Genomic DNA, 22,011 nt, shown 5'->3' with positions numbered 1-22,011 from the left:
GTCATATATGGTAATAATATATTCAGAAGTTCTTAGGATTTATATAGGGATATCTTTTGGAGGTCATAATTCTGTCTACCAGATAGCTCCATGACCTTACATGATGAACATGTTGAAATTCCTGTTCAGTTCTGGCTCCCGCACTTTGAGATGCCAGCAAACCAGGACACACACCCAGAACAACCAAAAGAGTCACCTCATTTACGGAACAGCTTAAGGAACCATACCGATTAAGAGTAGCAAAGCATCAGGACTGAACTGATTTGGGCACCATGGAAACGATACTTTCCAATATTGTCAGATAAATATTTTTGGTTAACTGAATACAGGACTCTGGTTACCCAGAAATTATAACAATAAATTATGTGTTCAGGAAATTGGGCTATGATTCTAAACTGAAACTGAAAATAAATCTTTGAATCATTCATTAGCAATCGGAAGGCACTACAATGCAGTGTCACAAGATCATCTAATTTATTGTTTCCTGTATAAAAGACAGTATTCGATAATTAATTGCTCATATTAAAGTTTCACAAATCTAATGCATTTTAATTTTTAAAAAGTCAGTTGTTACCTTGCAATATTCTTTAAAATGACATAAATCACAGGGAAGGAAAAGGGTCTTAGAGATCCATTAGTTCAACTCTTTCATCCCTAATAAAAAGTCAATTTTACCTAAAAATTAACCTGAAAAAAAGTCAATTTCCCCTAAAAGTTAACCTGTGGGGGTACGGAAAGGAAAAAGGTGATTATGAAATGGGAACAAGGTTGAGATTTTTCTGGATGCTTGCAAAATCATAAATTAAATGTACTTAAATGCTTTATGATTGTTTATAATCTAGGTGCTGCTAATAAACTATCCATTTACAACATCTTGACTAGCAAAACCAAGGAGTTAGGCAAGTTGAGTAGGCACGATATGTAGAGGGTAAGACTAAATAAGCTTTCAGGTCAGTCAGAGGGACTTGTATCCCAGACCTCCATTTGCTAGCCGGGTGGTCATTAGCAAGTAACTCAACCTCACCTTCTGGCGAAATGAAGTGCGATAATGTAAGATTAGCGCTTTGGGGAGTCAACGTTCCAATCAGTGCCTGCTGTAGCTGTCAGGGCTTGGTCCTTATTTATGCACTTTTGCAATGACACATTTGCAACTGGGAAACGTTAAAGTAATGGTTCCTTAATAGATAACCCCAAGCCCCAAATAGGAGGTAATGGCATAAAGGTATGGAATCCACACATTAAATGTCAAGCCACACTCCACCACCAGAGGTTGCCTCGGATATGGCCGGAAGTGACTGTGCCCCTAAGTAACATGGCGTCCAGGTGATTTCCGTTCGTTTACTCTCCTGTAATTGGTCTTGATGGGTTCTCGCGATTTTTCCAGAGGGCACCGGCTTAGTAACTCCTCTCGCCTGTCCCTTCACGGAAGGCGGGGCTACGAAGGAGGTGCTGCGTAGTGATTGGTTGTGGTGCGATAGGACTGTGGCGACGGAAGGGGTTGGACCGTCCACGCCAGGCGGTGATTGGTTGTCGAGAAGCGGGGCGACTCGACCGCTGGAGAGGTAGCCGCAGCGGTGAGGAGAGCCATGGGTCAGGCGGCCAAGGTGACAGGGCCCCGGGAGGGGTTGGGTGCAAAGTAAACGGGGAGGGTAAGAGCGCGGCCTTGCGAACGGAGTCTGGAGTCTCTGAAGCTGGGGTTCAGGTTCCTCTACGGAGGGTGTGGCCGTTACACCTGAGGAGCCCGTGACTGACCCCGAAGGGCAGTAGGGGGTTTATGTAGGTGTGGAGGAGGGAGGACCGCACCGGGCTCCTCCTACATAGTGTACTGGTTTTATCCGTGTTTACCCGCGATGCAAGCCTGCGACTTGAGTTCTGACCCCGTTCCCTCTCCACACCGCGTGTTTGCGTGAGGGACCCGTTTCACATCCTTGGAAAGTGTACGAGACACCAAGGCAGCCCTGCGCTGCAGCCATCCGATGGGGTGAAAGGTTTCTTCAGATAACCAGAAGGTGCGCAGACGTCTGGGAACCAAGGAAGCTGAGTCCCGGCAAAATCACTTGCCAAAAGTAACGCTGGCGAGACAGAGCAGAGATTCGCGAGACCTGAGTGCTCTGACCAGCTTGGGAAGTGATGGCCCTGCAGGGGTCGGAGTCAAATCCCTTAGGACTTGGCCCCGCATTCATTTCTCGTCAAACTGATGTGCGTTCATGTTCAGTGTACAATTCCCTGGGACCAGCCATCCCTAACGTTAAATACCAATATGGCCGATTGAGACTTGTCCTTGTCACTGGGTAGAACATTGGCATGGGAAAAGGGACATGGCCTGCTGCAATACAGTGAGGCAAAGCAATGCATAAGATTGGTCAATAATAGGAAACCACCAAGCAGTACTTAGTGGTACTACTGAACTGGGTGTGCTTAGCACATTTTAATACATGTCACAGCACCAATAGAAACAGAATTGTAATGCTTTAATCATTCCAAAAACTTATTGTGTGTCCATAATAGCTATCAGTAGCACATAACAGGCAGAATTTAACCTATACTTGGTGAGCATAGTGGATGTAACAAAAAAGAGACCACCTTTACCTTCTTGTAGAAGTCTAATAGGTAGGGGATTTTAAACGATAACTTAATTACAAGTTTAGTAAATGCTAAATTGAATTGAGTTGAAAATATAGTGTATTTTGTGAGCATATAACGGATTTAGCCTATCTGGAGGGAGGGGAAAATTTTCTCATAGAAGTGTAAGTTAAGTTGAGACCGGAAGTGTGATTAGAAATTAGCTAGAAGAGAGAAAAGAATATTCTGTAAAGAGGAAATAACATATGGACAGTACTTAAAGTGGAAAGTTGCTTGGAAAACTTGAATACGAATGAAATTAAATAGGATTCATTTCAAAAACACAACGTTTAGAACTACCATGTGTAGAAGACACCTGTGCTAAGTGAGGAAGATACAAAGGTGACTGAGAAGCCTTTGAGGAAGTAGGGGACAATAGCAAGTAAGCCTTTAATTAACAAAAACTGTACTAAGTGCCCACTGCTGTGAATGTACTCAGGAGGGGCATATTACCCAGACTTAGAAGAGAGAGGTGAGTAATCACTATCTAAAGTGAATCCTAGTACAGAAATTATATCATCCACCCTCCAACTTAGTCCATTTTTCAGGAAAATTGAGGCAAAAAGGCTAAGGAATTTGTCTAAGCTTACCATAAGTGGTAATGTCAGATTCAAACTGATAAAATTGTTAAGAATTTACATTTCGTTATACACTGCCTGAATTTGTCCAATCAGTGTAAGTAAATGAGGAAGAGAAGATAGTCTGTGATCTAGTTTTCTACTTTTTAATAAAAGTTTGAAGGCAGTAATGATGACATTTTCTTTTTCTTACACTATCCTTAAAGTAAGGATACTGGTTGTTGTACTACTGGAATCACTTTCCTTTCTTCCCAAAGTACCATGTAAAATGGTTAGACTGACTGACTTCTCACTTTCTTCCATGAAGCCTGTCCTTCACCACACTTCTAATACTAAACTCCCTGGTTTCTATGGTGTTCTGCCACCTTTAAAGCCTCTATTTCTACCAACGATATTTTTAAGACAATCTCAGCTTTCACTGAGGTCAAACACCTTAACATTCTTCTGATCTCTACACATTACTCAATTCCATAGCCACTTCCACAGTTTTAGGTATTTGTTACAGCAGGACCTCACTTCCGGGTAGTAAAATCGGTGTTAGTTTCCTATGGCTGCTCTAACAAATCACGAGAAATCGGGTGGCTTAAAACAAGTTTATTGTCTCACAATTCTGGAGGCTAGAAGTCTGAAATCAAGGTGACAGCAGAGCCATGCTCCCTCTAAAACTCTCAGTAGAATCTTGACTTCTTCCTAGCTTCTGATGGTGGCCATCAAACAAACCTTAGTGTTCCTTGGCTTGCTATTGTATCACTCCAGTCCCTGTCTCCATCTTCACCTGTGGTCTTTTCCCTGTGTGTCTCTTTCTTCACATGGCATTTTCCTCTTCTTTTAAGGACACCAGTCATATTGAATTAGGGACTGCTCTAATGATTCACCTTAACTTGGTTGTATCTGCAAAGACCCTATTTCCAAAATAAGGTCACATTTACATGTATGGAGGATTAGGACTTCAACATGTCTTTTTGTCAGGGACATATTTCAAGCCATAACAACATGGATGAACCATTTTATTTATCCATTCATGAGGTGGCAGACATTTGGGTTATTTCTACTTTGTGACTATTATATATAATGCTACTGTGAACATTCATGTACAAGTTTTTGTGTGAACATATGTTTTCATTTCTCTTGGTTATATACCTAGGCATGGAACTTCTGGGTCATATGATAACTCTTTGTTTAACTTTTTCAGCAACTGCTAAACTGTTTTCCAATGCAGATGCACTGTTTTATGTTCCCACCAACAATATTTAAGAGTTTCAGGTTTTCCACATCCTTGCCAATACATGGTATTGACTGTCTTTTTTTTTTTTAAGTATATTTGTACAATGTTATATAAGTTACAGGTGTACAATATAGTGATTCACAATTATTAAAGATTATACTCCATTTATAGTTATTGTAAAATATTGGCTATATTGTTGTATAATACATATCCTTGTAGCTTATTTTGTGCCTGATAGTTCATACCACTTAATTCCCTTATACTGCCTCTCCCCCTTTCCTTATTGACTTTTAACTGTGAAAGTTGAGGACTAATCTCCTTCTAATGCCCTGTTTCTCTTAATGTACAAACTTTGGTGAATCAGTTTTCATCTTTGATATTGTCATGGCTCTACAAAACTTGTCCATAGCTGAGCCCTCTCATATAAATATATGATTATGTTGCTTTCTTGGTTTTTCTAGAAGTTAACAACTGCCTTATTTTTATTATCACTTTCCTACATATCTTTTCCCAAACTCTGAGCAAAACTGAGGTCTATCAGTTTTATGTTTTCCATAGCAGCATCTTTTCTGGAGCAGTTTAGCCTTCTGCTGTATTCCAGACTAGTTGCTTTCTATGCTGGCTGTACAGATGCTAACCTGTATTTGTCCTTCATCATCATCTCTGCCTCTTTCATGTTGGATCACCTGTCTCCCTCATTCCCATGTTTTTTTCTTTTGTGGTTTATCCCCTTGTTTTGGTGGAGCATAGTCTTCTATAGCTTTCTAAGAAAGGGTGTATGGCAGATAAGAGACTGCATTTGTGAAAATGTCTATTTGTCCTTGTAGTTAGGTGATAGTTTGGCTTTGTATGGTGTTCTAAGCTGAATCTTTTTTTTTTTTTAAACTTAAAAGATGTCTTCTTACGGTGATGCTGTTTATAAGTGAGATGCCATTCTGATTTTCTGTCCTTTATACGTGAACTGTTTTTTCCCTCCAAGATTTTTCCTGCTTAGCATTGTGCTGAACTTACGTTATGATATGCTGTGGCATGGGTTTTGTGTTGGGCACTTGGCAGAGTCTGTTTTCTCTGTTCTCTCTTGGAGATCCTTTGCAGGTAACTATTGGGCCATCTGGACTACTCTTTTAGTTTTCTTATCCTTTCTCCCCTCAATTTCTATCTGAATTTTTATTGTACTTTATGGGCAGTTTTTCTCAACGTATCTTTGCTATCACTCATTTGATATTTAGGAGCTTTGGGGCATCTTTCAAATGTTCCTTTTAAATTTTACTGTAACTTCTTTTTGTTGTTATTCCATGTTTGCAATAACTTATATTTCTGAGGAAGTTTATTGTGGCTGGTCAGTTTGATTTATTTTTATGTCTTCTCCCTTTTTCCTATTTCTGTTTTGTTGTCTGCTTTTGATGTTATAGGTTTTCTAATATATGTAAAATACTTAAAAGAGTGCCTAGCACACAGGATACACTCAGTGAAGGGCAGATATTATTTTCTGGTGAATGGACCAGGAGAAAGGGGAAATGGTGGCAGAGTAACAAATCTTTGTAAGTAGTCTAAGCAAGAGATAGGAAAAGGCCTGAACTTTGGGTGATGGAGAACATACAGAAGATTAGAGAGCCATTCCTACAGTTTCTACATGAAAAGTAAAGTGGATTTATAGAATGACTTAGGGATTTCTGGCTTCAGAAATCGATTGTTTTCCATAGGTGAAATTGGGAAGACAGGAGAAAGAGCACTATTGGAGGAACGATATTGAATACCTACCTTTTTGGACTTAAGAAGTGTGAAGTGGCATCAGCCTATCACTAAAACCTCTTTACAATATGTCTTCTACCAAAATGCCAGGTTCTTTTCTCTCATCTTTTTTTTCCAAGCATAATCTTAGAGTATTCAAAAATGTCACCATTTCACTTCTTTTTCAAGAAATCACAATTAAACTTGCCTAAATTATCTGAAACATCTTTCTTCTGGGCTCTTTTAAGATGTAATCTATTCATGAGTTAATGTGTATGTGTGTATAACTTTAAGAGCAGATGAAGGGCTCAGTATTTAAGAAAAATGAGAAAAAAAATGCCGGACTAGTAAAGTTGGTTACTTTAGCAAACTGATCACTAGGAATCATTAACTTTTTAACCATCCTTGTTTTGTTTAAGATAATTTTGTATTATTTTTGTAAATACATAGAGCTATTTTTCTTAAAGATAAGTAATCAAGTTATTTTGGCCAACCCTGGTTTTCACCAGCTATTTTGAACAATAGTCTAAGAAACAAACAAAATCCTCTTTAATCCTTGTAGTTATGTAAAATGGGAAATTTTTTCTTTCGAGGTCTGAATTCTGATTTTCTTTACAGGTTTTACAGCTCTTTAGAACATTGCACAGGACCAGACAACAAGTTTTTAAAAATGATGCCAGAGCACTAGAAGGTAAGTTTATTTTTTGCTCCTTTCGAGCAAGTCTATTCTTCACATGGGTGCTTATATATCCAAGAGACCCTGTATGGTCAATACCTATCTTAGGGAATGACCTTCACTATCTAGCCCTAGTGTTTTGTTTTATAAGGATTGGTTTACATTACACTTCTTTGAGATGTATCTACTTAAAGAAAAAATTTTAAAAGATCAAGTTTTCACAAAGAATCATGGAAAATAGGATCAGAATTTCAGTGTGCTCTGTTGCTTGCTTTATGTTCAAGCCATGAAACTCATTTTTCAATTATAAAATCAAACTTTACACTCTTTAGGCCCAGAGTCTGTCTTATCTAGAACTCGGAGCTCTAAAGCTTAGGTTCTGTGTTGGTCAGATTCAGTTCTAATCCTCACACATTTCTAAACCTCTTTATAAGGGCAAATAGGTAAAGTGTCCCTGTTGTCCCTAGGAACTCAAGTTTTTCATAATTCACCAAAAATAATTTCTTGAATATTAAAGTATTTGCCTCATATTGTATGTACTTTACACAAATTCCTCATTTAGTTCTTGTAACAGCCCTGTGAAGTAGTTACTATTATAATTTCTATTTTTTTCAGATGAGAAAACTGACAAAATGTGAAGAGACTTGTGTCATATCATATTTAGTAAGAGGTAGAAACAGGAATTTAGCCTAAGCAGTCTGGCCCCAAAGCCCAAACTCTTAACCACCTTACATACTGAAATGTATTGAGCCCAGAAGAAAGGTTTTATGGCTATTCTCCATCAACATAGCATATTTTTGTTGCTTTAAATGTTTTTAAGTGAAATAATTATTAGAATAGCTAACATTGCATATTTACTAAGCACTTTACATGAATTCTTTCACTAAATGTTCATAGCAACACAATGAGGCTGACAAACTGTCAGTTGTCTTAAATTATGCTGCTATAATAATGCCAAAGTCTCAGTGGTACATATGAATAAAAGTTTTATTTTTCACTTTCTTTGCTTGTCAGCAAAGGCACTCAAAATTATTTATATATCCTCTTTGCCGCTATATCTTCATTTTAAGTGTGTGTATGTATGTGTGTAGTTTAACATACTTGTATGTATTGAGTTTTGCTGTCTAAGAAAAAAAGCATTTTAATTTAAATCCTTAGATTTACAGAAATAAAGTATTAAATTGAATTTAGTCTCATAGCTAGAGGTTTCACAAAGGAAACTGGAAATAAAAAGCAGGAAACAAAAATATGAACGAGTGTTAAAAGTGTATGTTAGGTTTAATTACAAATTTACCAGCCTGTCAAAAACTCTCCAAGAGACTTCATGTATAAATTTCTTATTTTTATACTTTGTATTACATGGGGCACAACTACTTTCTCTACTAGAAAATGGTAGATGTATGTATATATAGCATGTAGTATCATAGTATGATGAACAACATGTAAATTATTGAGGCAGGAATTATAAATTTGTAAAGCAAATAACTATTTATATATATTTGCTTTCTCTAGCAGCCAGAATAAAGATAAATGAAGAATTCAAATGTAATAAAAGTGAAACTTCTCCTAAGAAAATAGAAGAGGTACAGTACTTAAATTTTTCAATTATGATAAAATGCATACATTTTCTTAGCAACTAGAGGAAATGATTAAAAAGAGAAGTTTTATGAAAAATCTTTTTATAAAATCTTTTATGAAATAAAACCTGTTTGGTATGGCTTACCTCTCTGGATCATCTGCCGGTACCTGTAAGACAGCAAGTTGCCTGGTGAAAAGAGCATGAGTATAGCCTTGATCAAAGCAAGAACAGCTGAACCAACCCAGAAACCACAGAGACGCTGTCTTCATCTAAGGCAAGCGACCGAAACTAAGGAGAGTGGGTGTCGTGATAACTCCCTCAGTTCTGCTCATTTGCTTAAGTGGACAGATTTTGGTTTTTTTAATTCCTATCCTGACTGTGTAAGTTAGCCAGCCAGAGTTTATAAACTATTCTTGCTTTGCCTTCTTTATTTTTGTTTTAGTCTCTTGCCATGATTGAAGGCAGTCTACTACACTAGTCTGTGAGTTCCCTGGTATTCCCAATACATGTTTATTGAAAAAGTGCACAATGATTCTTTCCCTACATAAAATCATATGCTTGTATACATTGCCTCTGTCTTAGGAAGGAACACTGCTTCCTAAGTGTTCCTGTGTCTAACTTTGTGCTGTCTTTGTATATATTTAGGGAAAGGGCCTTTAGGAAGAAAGTGAAAAAGAAAAATAATTTGCAAGGGTAATTATTATTCAAAGAATTGGTTTGGCAAAGAGGAAGTTACAAATTAGAGAAATCCTTCCATATTTAGTGGAATCTCCACACATTGAAAAAAATTTTTTATACAAGTACGTTTATACTTAGTAGAGAAAAATGCTATTTTTGAAATAGTAAATATCTGTAATAATCAAACTAATGAGACAAAATGAGATAGCCTAAGTATTTCTATCTCTCAAATTTTAAAAAAAGGGAAAGATTTCTCTTAAGCATATGGTAGGGCCAACAGGGACTATGTAATTTTTATTCATGGCAGAAGTTAAGAAGACATTATAGTCAAGTCATGACTTGAAGAGAAGTTGAACGGTATACACCAAAGTTGTACTGCTTTGCTCTTCAGTAGACTGAGTAATAAACAGTATGGTACAGGCATACCTCATTTTATTGTGCTTTGCTTTATTGCACTTCAGAGATACTGTGTTTTTTTCCAAATTGAAGGCTTATGGCAAACCTGCATTGCCAGATGATGGTTAGCATTCTTTAACAATAAAGTGTTTTTATTAAGGGATGTGCTTTTTTTAAACATAATGCTATTGCACACTTAATAGACTACTGTATATTGTAAACATTACTTCTATATGCACTTGAAAACCAGAAAATTTATGTGACTCACTTTATTGTGATATTTGCTTTATTGTGGTGATTTGGAACCAAACCCACAATATTTCTGAGGTATACTTGTGACTATTTTTAAAATTTGAAGTCATGATTTTAAATTTTAATTGAGATCTGTTTTTATTGACCAGTTGGGAAAATGAACTACAATCTCCCAAATGCATTTCACTTGTAGAGCACTAACATTAAGCAATCTAGAAATTAGATATTCGTTATATATAAATATATATTTTGTACTTTTGGTAACTCTGCATATATTAAATATTTAGTAGTTTTTAGATAATTACGTTGTCGTGTGTTAGAGGCTTCATGAAATCTTGGCGCCAAAAGGAATCTTAGGCAGCCTCTCAACTAGCAGCTCTCAGACTTTTTGGTCTCGTGACCACTTTATCTTCTGAAAAATTGACAATTCTAGAAAGTGCTATTTATGTGTTATACCTATCAATATTTACCATATTAGAATTTAAAACTGAGAAATTTTAAAAATATATATTGGTTAAATAATTTTAAAATAATAAGCTCATTACATGTTAACAAATAGAATGTTTATGAAAAATAACTACTTCAGAAAAATTTGGTGAGAAGAATGGCATTGTTTTATGTTTTTGCAAGTCTCTTTAATGTTAGCTTAATAGAAGTCAGTAAATTCTCAGACCTCTTCCTCATTCAATCTGGTACAACATGATTTTTAGATTGAATTATATGAAGAAAATTCAGCCTCATACATATATGTAGTTGGAAGAGGGTAGGAATATATATTAGCCTTTTCAAAAAATTATGAATATTCTTTGATATTATACTTCAGCAAGTGGTAAATTTCCTTGAAGTTTAGTTGCAGAATGGAGCTTGTTATCTTTTAGTCCACAGGATATATATAAATATATTCCTTAGTGGGGAGGGTCCAGGATTCATACATACCACATCCTTCTCATTCCCTCAGATCTCCCCTGATCTCTTGTTTCTCGTCTAGCCTTGTTGTCAGCCTTAGACTTAGAACTCAACTCAGTTTATGCACCTCCAGTGGATGAAGAGACCAGTTTTTTTTTTTCCTTCTCTAAACCCCTTCTCAAGCCTGTCAGGAGGTAAGGCTTTGCTCTGCTACAGCCTTCTCCATGTCAGTTAATGGCAGCTCCCTCCTTTTGGTGCTCAGACCAAAAACAGATAATCTCTTTCTTTACTGCTTTCCTTCTCTCATACTTACATCCAATCTGGCAGCAAATCCTGTTGGTTTAACCTTCAAAATGTACTCAGAATTTGACCACTTCTCATCTTCCCCATCATTATTGCCTGGTTCAAGCCATCATTATCTCTCACTGGGTTGTTAGAGAGGCCTGCTACAGCCTATTCTCAATACTTTTAAAGGCCTGTCCTATCATTCTTCTAATCACAACCCGCATGGCTCCCCACCTTATTCAAGTAAAATCTGAAGTCCCACCTACCATGACTAATAATACTATATCGTCTGACCCTTGTTAACTTCCCGCCTCAACTCACCACACTTCTCATTCTTACAATCTCAGTTCCTTCTTTGAGGATGTTTGAATTTACCAAGAACTTCCCTGTCTCAGGGCACTTAAGCTGATGCTTCTTCCTAGGATATTTTTTTCCCACATGCCCTCATGTCTGCATGTAGTAGAGCAATAGATTTTAATCTGTCTTTCCCTTTGGATCTTTTACTCATGTATGATTTTGTAACATCATGCACTGATGATTTGAGAAATATAGGTTCACCAAAGGATCTTCCAAAAGTTGACATAGTTCAATATGTAATATTTTAAAATTATATCTGTTAATATTTATCTTATCAGAAAAAATCTTAAGTATTGAGAGGCTGTTGAGCTTGTTGTGGAAGGTACAGGTTTTCCAGAATTCTGATTTTTTTCTTGAAAGCTTGAATTTTATCATTGTTAAGAAATAATGTCAGTTGTTTTCTTGAAGTGACATACTCATTTCACCCATTTTCACAAAAATGTCTGCCAAATACCCAAGTCTGAATAATCGGACCTTGTATCAGTGGTTCATTCAAGTAAAAATGATACTCAAAAGTGAAAGCTCTACTTCTGTTCACAACTCAAACAATGCAGATGGCTCTAGTATTGTGAAAGTTGTTTTGCCTTCATGGGTCCCTGAAGGGATCTCAACGTCCCTCAGGGATCCATAGCTCTGAGAATCACTGTTTTAGTCCAGTTCTTTGTTTTGCAGTGATGAGGTCTGAAACTCAGAGAGTAGATTAAAAACCCAAGGCCATACACTTAATGATAGAGCCAGGGATGGAATTCAGGTATTCTTATTCCTAATCCAATATTATTTCTAGTGTTCAGAACATCCAGCTCTGTAGTAAAAGAGAGGTAAACCCCTCCCAAAATAAACTATGCATTTTAAACACATGGTAAAGTATATATTACAACAAAAATACTCTAAATCTGTTTTGGAAAAAAAAAGTATAGTGGATAGATATAGGGTAGAATTATACACATGTCTGAGTTTTCTGTATGGATTGGAATGGTTACAACAAGTTAAGGGCAAGTATTGCCTAAAAAGAAATTGTAATAAACCTATAGTTTTCAAAAATAGCACATTCATGTAAACCATTGAAAAAATACCTGTAGGATTTATTCTTGTTTTTTTGTTTGTTTTTGTAACAGCTGATAAAAATAGGTTCTGATGTTGAATTGATACTGAGAACATCTGTTATACAAGGTATTCATACAGACCACAATACGCTGAGTAAGTAAAATTAAAGAAGTGTTTTCCCACTGCAGTGTGTTTTAAAATGGAGCAAGTGCAGTGCATGTTATGCTGATTAGTAAAGCAGCTTGATTTTGCCAGACATTGTGGTATATATTGTACACATTTGTGAGGCTATATTTTAAAATGCTGAAGTGTGCAACTGTTTAACTAGATTTTTTTTCTTTTTCTTTTATTAATTTATTTTTTTCTTTTTAATCTTAACCACTGGTTATATTGCAAAACTACAGTTACAGAGACAGAACAGGCACACCTCATTTGATTGCACTTCGCAGGTAATGCATTTTTACAAACTGAAGGTTTGTGGCAACCCTGTGTTGAGCTAATCTATATGCACCATTGTTTTCCAACAGCTTTTGCTTATTTTGGGTCTTGGTGTAGCATCTTGGTAATTTTTGCAATATTCAAACTTCCTCATTTTGTGTCTCAGTGTAGCCTTTTGGTAGTTCTTGCCATATTTCAAACTCTTCAAAATATCTCAGAGGTTTGCCTTTATGACTGTTTCTGTAATATTTATCTGGCATTCTTAATTTTCCTAGTATGATTTACCACCTGCCTAGACTAAGTCTGTTTCTTTATCTTTTATTCTATTAGAGTTATTTTAACTTAGAAGAATTGGGACTATACGAAATGGAAGTATAGTTGAGGATCTTCCATTATACTTCCAGACTTCTGCTGGGGTTTCACCAGAATCTCATTTCACATAATATTTGGTTTTCATTCCCTAAAGTATTTGAGGGGATGACAACAACAACAACAACGATAGAAACAACATACAAACAGAAAAGTTCACAATTTGTAACAGTATAGCCCAGTGAATTTTTGCAAAGTGAAGTATCTGTGCAACCAGCATCCACTCAAGTTATATTATGTAACCAGTATCCCAAAAGCCCCCTCCTCATGCTCCTCGCAGTCAGCCCCTCCCCACAAGTATAACCACTGTTCTGACTTTTAACACTATCAATATTTAACCTAGTATAATAAAAGTGTTTGAACTTTATATACATGGAATCATATAGGATTACTATTTTGTCTCCCTTCTTTCTCTCAACATTGTATTTGTGAGATTCATCTTTATTATTGTGTATAGCAACATTTCCATGAATGTTGTTGGACTATACTACAATTTATCCATTCTGCTATTGTTCCTTTGGTTTTTTTCCTAATTTGGGGTTATAATGAATAATGATTCTACGACCATTCTTGTAAGTGTCTTTTGGCATAATACACACACAGACACACACACATACATGTACAAATACATACACATATATAATGCATTTTCTTCAGTGCATGTGTATTTAGCAGTGAAATTTCTGGATCATATGGTATGTGTTTATTCAGCTTTGATAGATACTGCTAACCAGTTTTCCAAAGTAGTTAGACTAATTTAGACTTCCAGCAGCAGTATCTGAGAACCCCAGTTGCTTTATATCCTCACCAGCTCTTGATATTGTGCATCTCTTTATTTTAGCCTTTCTGGTGGTTATGTTGTGGTATCACATTGTGATTTTAATTTGCATTCCTCTGGTAATTAATTAATTACTAGCACCTTTTCAGTTGTTTTAAAATGGCCATTTGGATATTCTCTTTTATGAAATAGCTGTTCAAGCCTTTTGCCCATTTTTCTAAGAAGTTATCTGCCTCTTTATTATTGATTTGAAGGAATTCTTTATATGTCTTGAATATAAAGCCTTTGTTGGATATATGTATTAGAAGAATCTTTTATTTTTTGGCTTGCTTTTTCACTTCGCTAATTTTATGTTTTGATGAGAAGTTTTTAACTCTAATGTAGTCCAGCTTATCCCTTTTTTTCTTTATGGTTAATACTTTTGATTCTTGTTTAAGAAATCTTTGCAAGTTTTAAGCAAGGTCATGAATAGATTCTCCTGTGCTTTCTTCCCAAAGCTTTATTGTTTGATCTTCTCCATTTGGTTGTTTCTATCAACTAGAATTGATTTTTGTATGTGATACGAGGTGGGAGTCAAGATTTATTTTTTCACATCTGAATATTCAGTTGATCCAGCATCATTTTTTGAAAAGACCACTCTTTCCCTACTGTAGCGTAGGGTCACCTTTGTCATAAAAATAAATAATTGTATATGTGTACACCTATTTCTGTGTTATAATGGCAGTAAAGATAGCTAATCCTAAATTGAAAATTTGTACTCATTAGCTTTAATCTTAATAATAATAATAATCTTTAGAGCTTCTGTGTAGTGTAGCCAAAATTTTATGTGAGTAATTATAGTTAAATATTATTTTTATTACATGAATAAAAATTTAGGTTATTTTATGTAACTGAATTTGATAACTGTATTTCAAATGCCTGGTTTTAAGTATGATAATTTTCCAACAGGATTGAAAATTTTGACTCTTACATGATTATTAGTATATAATACTATATTACCTTAAATATGGCCTCATTCTTTCTATTAAGATATATATGTATATATATGTATGTGGATATATGTGTGTGTGTGTGCATGTGTATATATATATATATATATATGGATCTCTTTCCTACTTTATGCCTGTGGGCTCAAGATAGAACAGATTTGATTCTTTAATCGCTATATTGGGGGGGGATAAATTTTTTTTAATTGGGAAACAAATGCACAACTTGGAATGTATGGTCCTTTTAATGTATTGTTGAGGGTTTTTGCACCTTTGTTCATCAAGGATATTGGCCTGTAATTCTCTTTTCAGTGTGCTTGTCTGATTTTAGTATCAGGGTAATGCTGGCCTCATAAAATGAGTTTGGACCTGTGTATTCCTTTTTTTTTATTACTATTTTTTTTAAAATCTTGACCTGAAATTTGATTTGGGATCATAATTTACTTAAAGCATTTTTATTTTAAGGGAATTACTTTTTAAATGACACATTTAATATGATCATAATAGAGAAAATCTTTCAGGAACCTGAAGTATAGGAAATAAACCATGTTCTTAGTGTAGTTCCTTACTGAGATCTGACAACTTCCTAAATTAATGTTGTTACAGTACTTTGATATCTAATTTAGAGAGCAAAGTTAGGAATTTTTTAGTCAATAAAACAAAATTACAGTGAAAAATAGTATACTACATATAAATATACCTGTGATATGTTCAGCCTAAGTGAATTCAGAAAAACTCAACTATAGAGTGCCTTTTCATTCCCAAGCTTACCTAATAAGGTAAATTGTGTAAAGAGATAGAGAATGAGTATTTGACAGATTTTCTGAACCAATTTTTGAATATCTTTGTTTTGTTTCAGGAATTTTCATCTCTATGAGTTCTAAATCCCCAAGATAGAATCTAGAATATTCACTTCCTCAGTTTCCCTTGCTGCTCAGGCACAGATGTTTTAACATAGATGCAGCATATTACCTGTATTCAGAAATGATCTTGAGAAAAGACTCTTGGCACAGAATCTATTTTGCTGGCAAGAGTTAAGATCATTGGTTGCACAGTCAAGTTATTGATCCAGAAGTGTCACTGGTGTGGTAGCAGGAACAGATGTAGTAAAGCTGATTTTCTGGCAACATGTCAAGTGTAGCATCTTGTGCTCCTTGAGGGTAGAAATGGTGGTAGTTTTTTCTTGTGCTCCGTAAGCAGCAGCAGTTTTCGTCATCAGGCCAGTTCTGTGGTAAGCCTTTGGACATTGTTCATGGAAGCTTAGCCTCAAGCCTGCCTGATTCTTAAGCCCTCACAATAATTCTGTGAGTTAGACCAGCAAACTGTTAATAAATGCCTTTTATTCCTAGTTAGCCAGAGTAGGCATCTGTTACTTATAACTAAGAACAAAAGAAGTTGTCACCAGAGCTGAGATACTGAAAATTACACAACCTAAAATGCCAAGTTAGTCGACTGGAAGGCAGGGATAGAGGGAAGTAGTATTGACATGGACCTGAGCATTACAGGCTCTAAGCTGGTGGTCCTTGTTATGCAGTGGTGAATGTCAGATCAGCCCCTCCTCCTGCCTTCTGGGAGTACAGTTACAGCAGTAAGGGAAATAACCAGACTGTCAGTGTGTACTGGTTATTTCCTCCTGCTTTCAGCAAAATATTGAAAAAGAAGATTAATGCAGATTAAGCTAGTCAGTCTGCAAAGCAAAGATGGAAAGAAGTACTACTTTGCTAAGGGACACTTCTTGCTACATCCTAAAGTCTCATTGATTGAGAGTCCTATAATTTAGAGCCTTGCAGGCTTAAAAGTGCCAGTTGCTCTTATCCACTAAAACTGAAGGCAATACATGCAGGAAGCCTCTGAGCTCTAATATGAAATAAAATCAGTACCCTAAGCCTTTCTCATTTGCCAGACAAAGGTCAACTATAAGGACGCGTTTACTCACTGGGGTTGATAGTTTTTCACTGCATTAAAAAATGTCCACTAAGCTAAGGGTCAGGGAGATGGGACAGCATAGAATCCATTACCAAAGGATGAAAATCTTCATGCTTAATAACTGTGTCAAGTTGTTTGCCTGTAGCTACTTGTACATGGAAATGACTGGGAAAAAATAGACCTAGAGCCTGTAAAGTTTTTGAATAAATGATATTGCTGAGAAACCCCAAACCTGGCTAGCTCTCCTCAACTCTTAAGACTCTCCCTGGTTTCCTGAACTCATATCAACAAGAAGTGGACTATGAAAGCTTCAGAGCCTCAAAGAGGGGCATTTTCACTAATATCCCCCTGTCTGGATCCCCCAGAGAACAGACCTGGAGCCTTGGAGGACAGTGGATGAGAGAGTCTTTGGGTGTCCCAGAAAACCGGATTAAGTACTGCCAGATTGGCTGATTATTGCTTTGCCAAAAGCAAAGAGTTCTTGCTCTTCCTGTACAGGATTTAGGATTTGCTGTGGAGCATTGACCACCATGTGTTTTCCATTCCAGGTTTTTATTGCTGTATCCTGTTTACCCTTTACTATGGTCCAGTAGATACCTACCATGTGAGCCACAGCTGGACCTAATGGAAAGGCTAGCATATCAGCCAGAGAGCCTTGATTTGAATCTGGATCAGACCTTAGAGGTCAGGGAGTAAATGGATGTAGTATTTTATGGAAAGAAGGGTGTATATTTCATGTTCTCTGGCCAGAAGTGTGGACTGCTTGTTGCCTCTCCAATATTCATTCTTTCCTACTAACTAAAAAATTGTTTTCAGGATGCAGTGTGACAGGCAGGAAAAAAAAAGTGAGTTCCCAGACCATGTGACTCTTTTCTGGCCAGTGTAAGCAAGTGTCTACTGGATGTTGCTTCCAATAAACCTATTGTTTTCCTGTTCAAAAGGCATAGGCCAAACTCGCACTCTCCTTTTTGCCCTTTTCCCCCTTCCTGCTTAGAGTGCAGATATGATGGGACAGCAGCAATGAAGATGGAAACCAAACATGAGGTGTAGCAGAACAGGAATTTAAAAAGAGCCTGAGTCCATACTGTTACTAAGGACCTGTAGCAGCCTAGGATTGCCTTCATCTGTGTTTCTTGATATGTGAGAAAATTAAATCTCTTACTTATTTAAACCACTATTTGTTGGACTTCCGGTTTATCTGTCTCTTCCACTAGACTGTGAACTCTGTGAAACTGAGGAGACTTTTTTTTTTGAGGTATAGTTGATGTATAACATTGTATTGGTTTCAGGCATACAACATAATGATTGTATATTTATATATATTCCGAAATGATCAAATGATCTCCAAAATAAGTCTTGTTATTCTGTCCCTATATGTAGTTACAAGTTTTTTTTTCTTGTAAAGAGAGTTTTTAAGAGTCTCTTAGGGACTTTAAAATATGGAATACAGTATTATTAACTATAGTCACCATGCTGTACTGAAGAGACATACGTCTCTGTATCTTCATTTCTTTTTTCCTTTTTTTTTGCTATAGAAGCACACATTTTGCTTGAGGTAATTAGGTTTGTTTATTTCTAAATGGAGAAGGTACTGGGGATTGAACCAGGGACCTCATGTGGGCTAAGCATGTGCTCTACCATTTGAGCTATACCCTCCCCCTATATGTTCATTTCTTGATGTAATGTCCAGCAAAATATAAGCACATGTATGTTTGATAAGTGAAACAATTTACTGTCATTGTTAATAAGTTAAAACCTAAAGTATAATTTGCTTTCTGATGAAAGCTCCATAGATTTGGTAGAAGCAGTGAGATATAAAAAAACGGTTAAATAATACTTATTTAACTGGTTTTCATTTCAGTAAGCCAGATTTACCATGTGGCTCATAAGAGCATTATTTCTAGTCAGATTACTTATTTGTGTGTGTGTGTGTGTGTGTGTGTGAGAGAGAGAGAATTTCAGTTTTCCTTTTGAATTGAATTCATTTTAGAAATAATCTTTTAAAAAAATTTTAATGATTCAAATTTACAGAAAAGGTTTAAGAAAAGTTAAAGAATATGTGTATTTCCTTTACCCAGGTTCCACAAATGCTAACATTTTACTACATTTGCTTTATCATCTTTCCTTTCCTTTTTTTCCCTGAACTTTTTGAACATAAATTGCAGACATAACGCCTCCCCCTATGTCCCCAAATCAGCATTTTTCAAATCAACAGCCCTCTTGGTTTTAGATCTGAAGAAATACTTTAGGGTATATTTTTTAAAGATATGTCATTGTATTTCCTAAATTTACAAGGACATTCTCTTATATAACCACAGTATAATTATTAAAATCAGGATATTAACATTGATTCAATTCTGTTATTCAGATTTTTCTACTTGTCCTAATGGTGTCCTTTATAGATTGGATCCTCTGGTCTAGGATCCAGTTGAGGATCCTACAAATGGCATTTACTCACCATGTTTTTTTAGTCTTCCTAATCTGAAGCAGTTCCTCAGTCTTTGTCTTTCATGACTATGTTGTTTTTGAAGAATATAGACAATTTATTTTGTAGAATTTGATGTGAGCATTTTTTGATCATGACAGTTCACTTGGAATTAGCTCTTCTGGAGAAAAAAGGAGAAATCATTTATCTCCTCAAAATTTTGTATCTTAAGAGCTTTACCTCAGTTGACTCCAGCATTATGTCTTACGTAGGACTCAACATTTGTTGTTGTTGTTGAACACTGTTTCTCAGTGGGGTTCTGTTGTCATTTTAAACGGGATAGTTCTTTGCTGCACCAGACTATCCCACACATCCCTGGCTCGTGCCCACTAAATTCCAGCAGCATTCTTCAATTGGTGTGACCACCCAGAACACCTCTAGGTGACAGCCACTGTTCTGTAAAATTTGGAATCTTTAAATTGGGACAGTGGCTTACTTTTTATGTAGTAGGTAGTATAAGCAAATTTTCCAGTTGATAGTTTTAATTATCATTAATCTGTAATCTGATACTGACCATGTGCTTTAGCTGAATTCTGTTCAGTTTTTTAATTAGTTATATTTAATAAATAAATGATAAAAGGTTAAGATGGTCACATATATTTTTATGTGTCTGAAATGAGAATCCTATTAACTATCTCCATTTAAAATCAAGAATTCCACCTTAGAGTTAACTGAAATAAAATATCACTTGGAAGATTTACTTTAAAAGTCGATATTTTATTGTTATAAATTTTAGGGGAAATAAGTCTATTTGCATTTAATTTAAATTTTAATGATGTTAAATATTCTTTTTGTTTTTCTTTCAGAATTGGTCCCTAGGAAAGACCTTCTTATAGAAAATGTGCCGTATTGTGATACACCAACTCAGAAGCAATGAATTTTTCTAGAATAAAATCAAGTCTTTGTTATTTTTAATTTTAAAATATATAACTCTGGCAAACGTCCTGGAAATGTAGGTAATTTTTCTCTGAACTGGCATATTGAAAATGAATGAATGAAAGTATAGTTTCATAATTAATTTTCACATTTTGGAAAGGACATTGCTAAAAACTGCAAAACACAGTTAAGTATTTCTAAAGAATAATACAGAAGAAGACATTTCATTTTCACTGAAAATCAAACTGTATAAAGTAAAATAAATGCTTAGGGAGGTATATCATATTCACTTCTCCTTGACCTTGCTGAGTGTTTTGGTCTTATCATAGCTATTTGAGAACGCAGTGTTTTTGACAGGTTGATGAATTTTTCTTCCCATATGAAATGAAACTATTAGATTAATAATATTAGATTAAACTAATATTTAGTCCCCAAAACATTAATTGGCCCCAAAATCACAATGTGTGTCAACTTTCCACAGGAGGTGGCCTTTGTTTCAAAGCACTGGAATTATTTTTGTAGTTGACAAATAATTGTAGTTTCCTTTTAGAGATAAAGCATATGTCTCTATTCCTATAAAGAAGTTTTAAAATTAATCTTCTGAAGATGGATGAATAAAATATCAAAATCACCTACGATAACTGTGGAATACAGAAATCCTAATTGTTACGGTAATAGTGGCCCTTGATCAAACTGTATAATAAGACATTAGTAGAGTTAACTGTAGTTAGATCATAGATAGACTTTATTGTGAAAATGTAATATGTGGCTGCATCCTTTTCATTTTAATCAGTAAAACCTAAATGGCTTTTTTTTCCTTCCACATGTTTCATCCCTCATGAGATTGGCAGTATCACAAAACAGCTTGGCATTTTACCACCTAATGGTAGGAACTATAACATTGTATTTAACAGTCTTCTCTTTTAAGTCTTTTCTCTTTTGAGTTGTCTGGCTTTTTCTTATTGACCCTTTATATTTATTTATAGAGTTTTTTTTTTAATTGAAGTAAAGTTGATTTACAGTGTTATGTTAATTTCTGGTGTACAGCATAATGATTCAGTTATACATATATATATATTCTTTTTCATATTCTTTTTCATTAGAGGTTATTATAAGCTATTGAATATAATTCCCTGTGCTATATAGTAGGATTTAGTTGTTCATCTATTCTGTGATATATATTCTTGATATTAATTCTGTTTGTTATCTGTGATACAATTGTTGTCTAAAAATATGTGATTTGTCTTTTTATTCTGTTTATGATAAACCTGTAGTATGAGACTTTATTTTAGTGAATTCATTTTTAAAAAATCTTTTACTTTATTGATTTTGCTTTATAGATTTTTAAGAAATTCTTTTCCTTTCCAAAGTCATAAAGATATTCTAGCACATTTTCCTCTGATTTTTCCTTCTGAAGTTCTGCTTTTTATCTTCAGGCCTTTATGTCTAGAATTTATTTTTATTTATGATATGAGAGAGAGATCTAACTTTATCTTTTTTATGAGATAACAATTTACCTCACCATTATTTATTGAATGAGCCCATCCTTTTCCTGATAACATGTAAAGCTACTTTGATCATATCCCAAATTACTATCCACTGGAATCAGTCTAATGCTCTTAGCTATTGAAGGACTTTGCTCCTACAATTATCTTCCTTCTCTGCCAAATATTTTTTCCCTCTCTCCACTAGATTGTTCTCAACAGCATTTAACCTTCTGAAATATTTTCATCTTAAAAAATGTCTTGAACTGCCACCCCTGCCTTTGAGCTTCTTTGCTCTAAAAAGCTTCTGTGTTTACTCTCTCCACTTCTGCCCCCATGT

At 35.4% G+C, this 22,011-nt stretch overlaps 1 protein-coding gene across 2 annotated transcripts; it reads left to right on the top strand.

Moving 5' to 3' along the window:
* The first annotated feature begins 1,458 nt into the window (after window positions 1-1,458).
* LYRM7 (LYR motif containing 7) lies at window positions 1,459-20,255 on the top strand. Of its 2 annotated transcripts, XR_012069645.1 has the most exons (6): window positions 1,459-1,604; window positions 6,775-6,847; window positions 8,345-8,415; window positions 12,401-12,482; window positions 17,821-17,966; window positions 20,118-20,255. XR_012069645.1 is itself a non-coding variant. In XM_006213875.4 (5 exons), the coding sequence occupies exons 1-5, from the start codon at window positions 1,587-1,589 to the stop codon at window positions 20,186-20,188; spliced, it is 315 nt and encodes a 104-aa protein (XP_006213937.1). In that variant the 5' UTR covers window positions 1,459-1,586; the 3' UTR covers window positions 20,189-20,255. The 2 variants fall into 2 exon arrangements, 1 of the variants encoding a protein (XP_006213937.1); XM_006213875.4 differs by lacking the exon at window positions 17,821-17,966.
* Window positions 20,256-22,011: the final 1,756 nt, after the last annotated feature.

Source organism: Vicugna pacos, chromosome 3, assembly GCF_048564905.1.
Source record: "Vicugna pacos chromosome 3, VicPac4, whole genome shotgun sequence".
Lineage (NCBI taxonomy): Eukaryota > Metazoa > Chordata > Mammalia > Artiodactyla > Camelidae > Vicugna > Vicugna pacos.
Note: the sequence above shows the minus strand (reverse complement) of the source record. Positions and strands in the feature narration are given on the sequence as shown.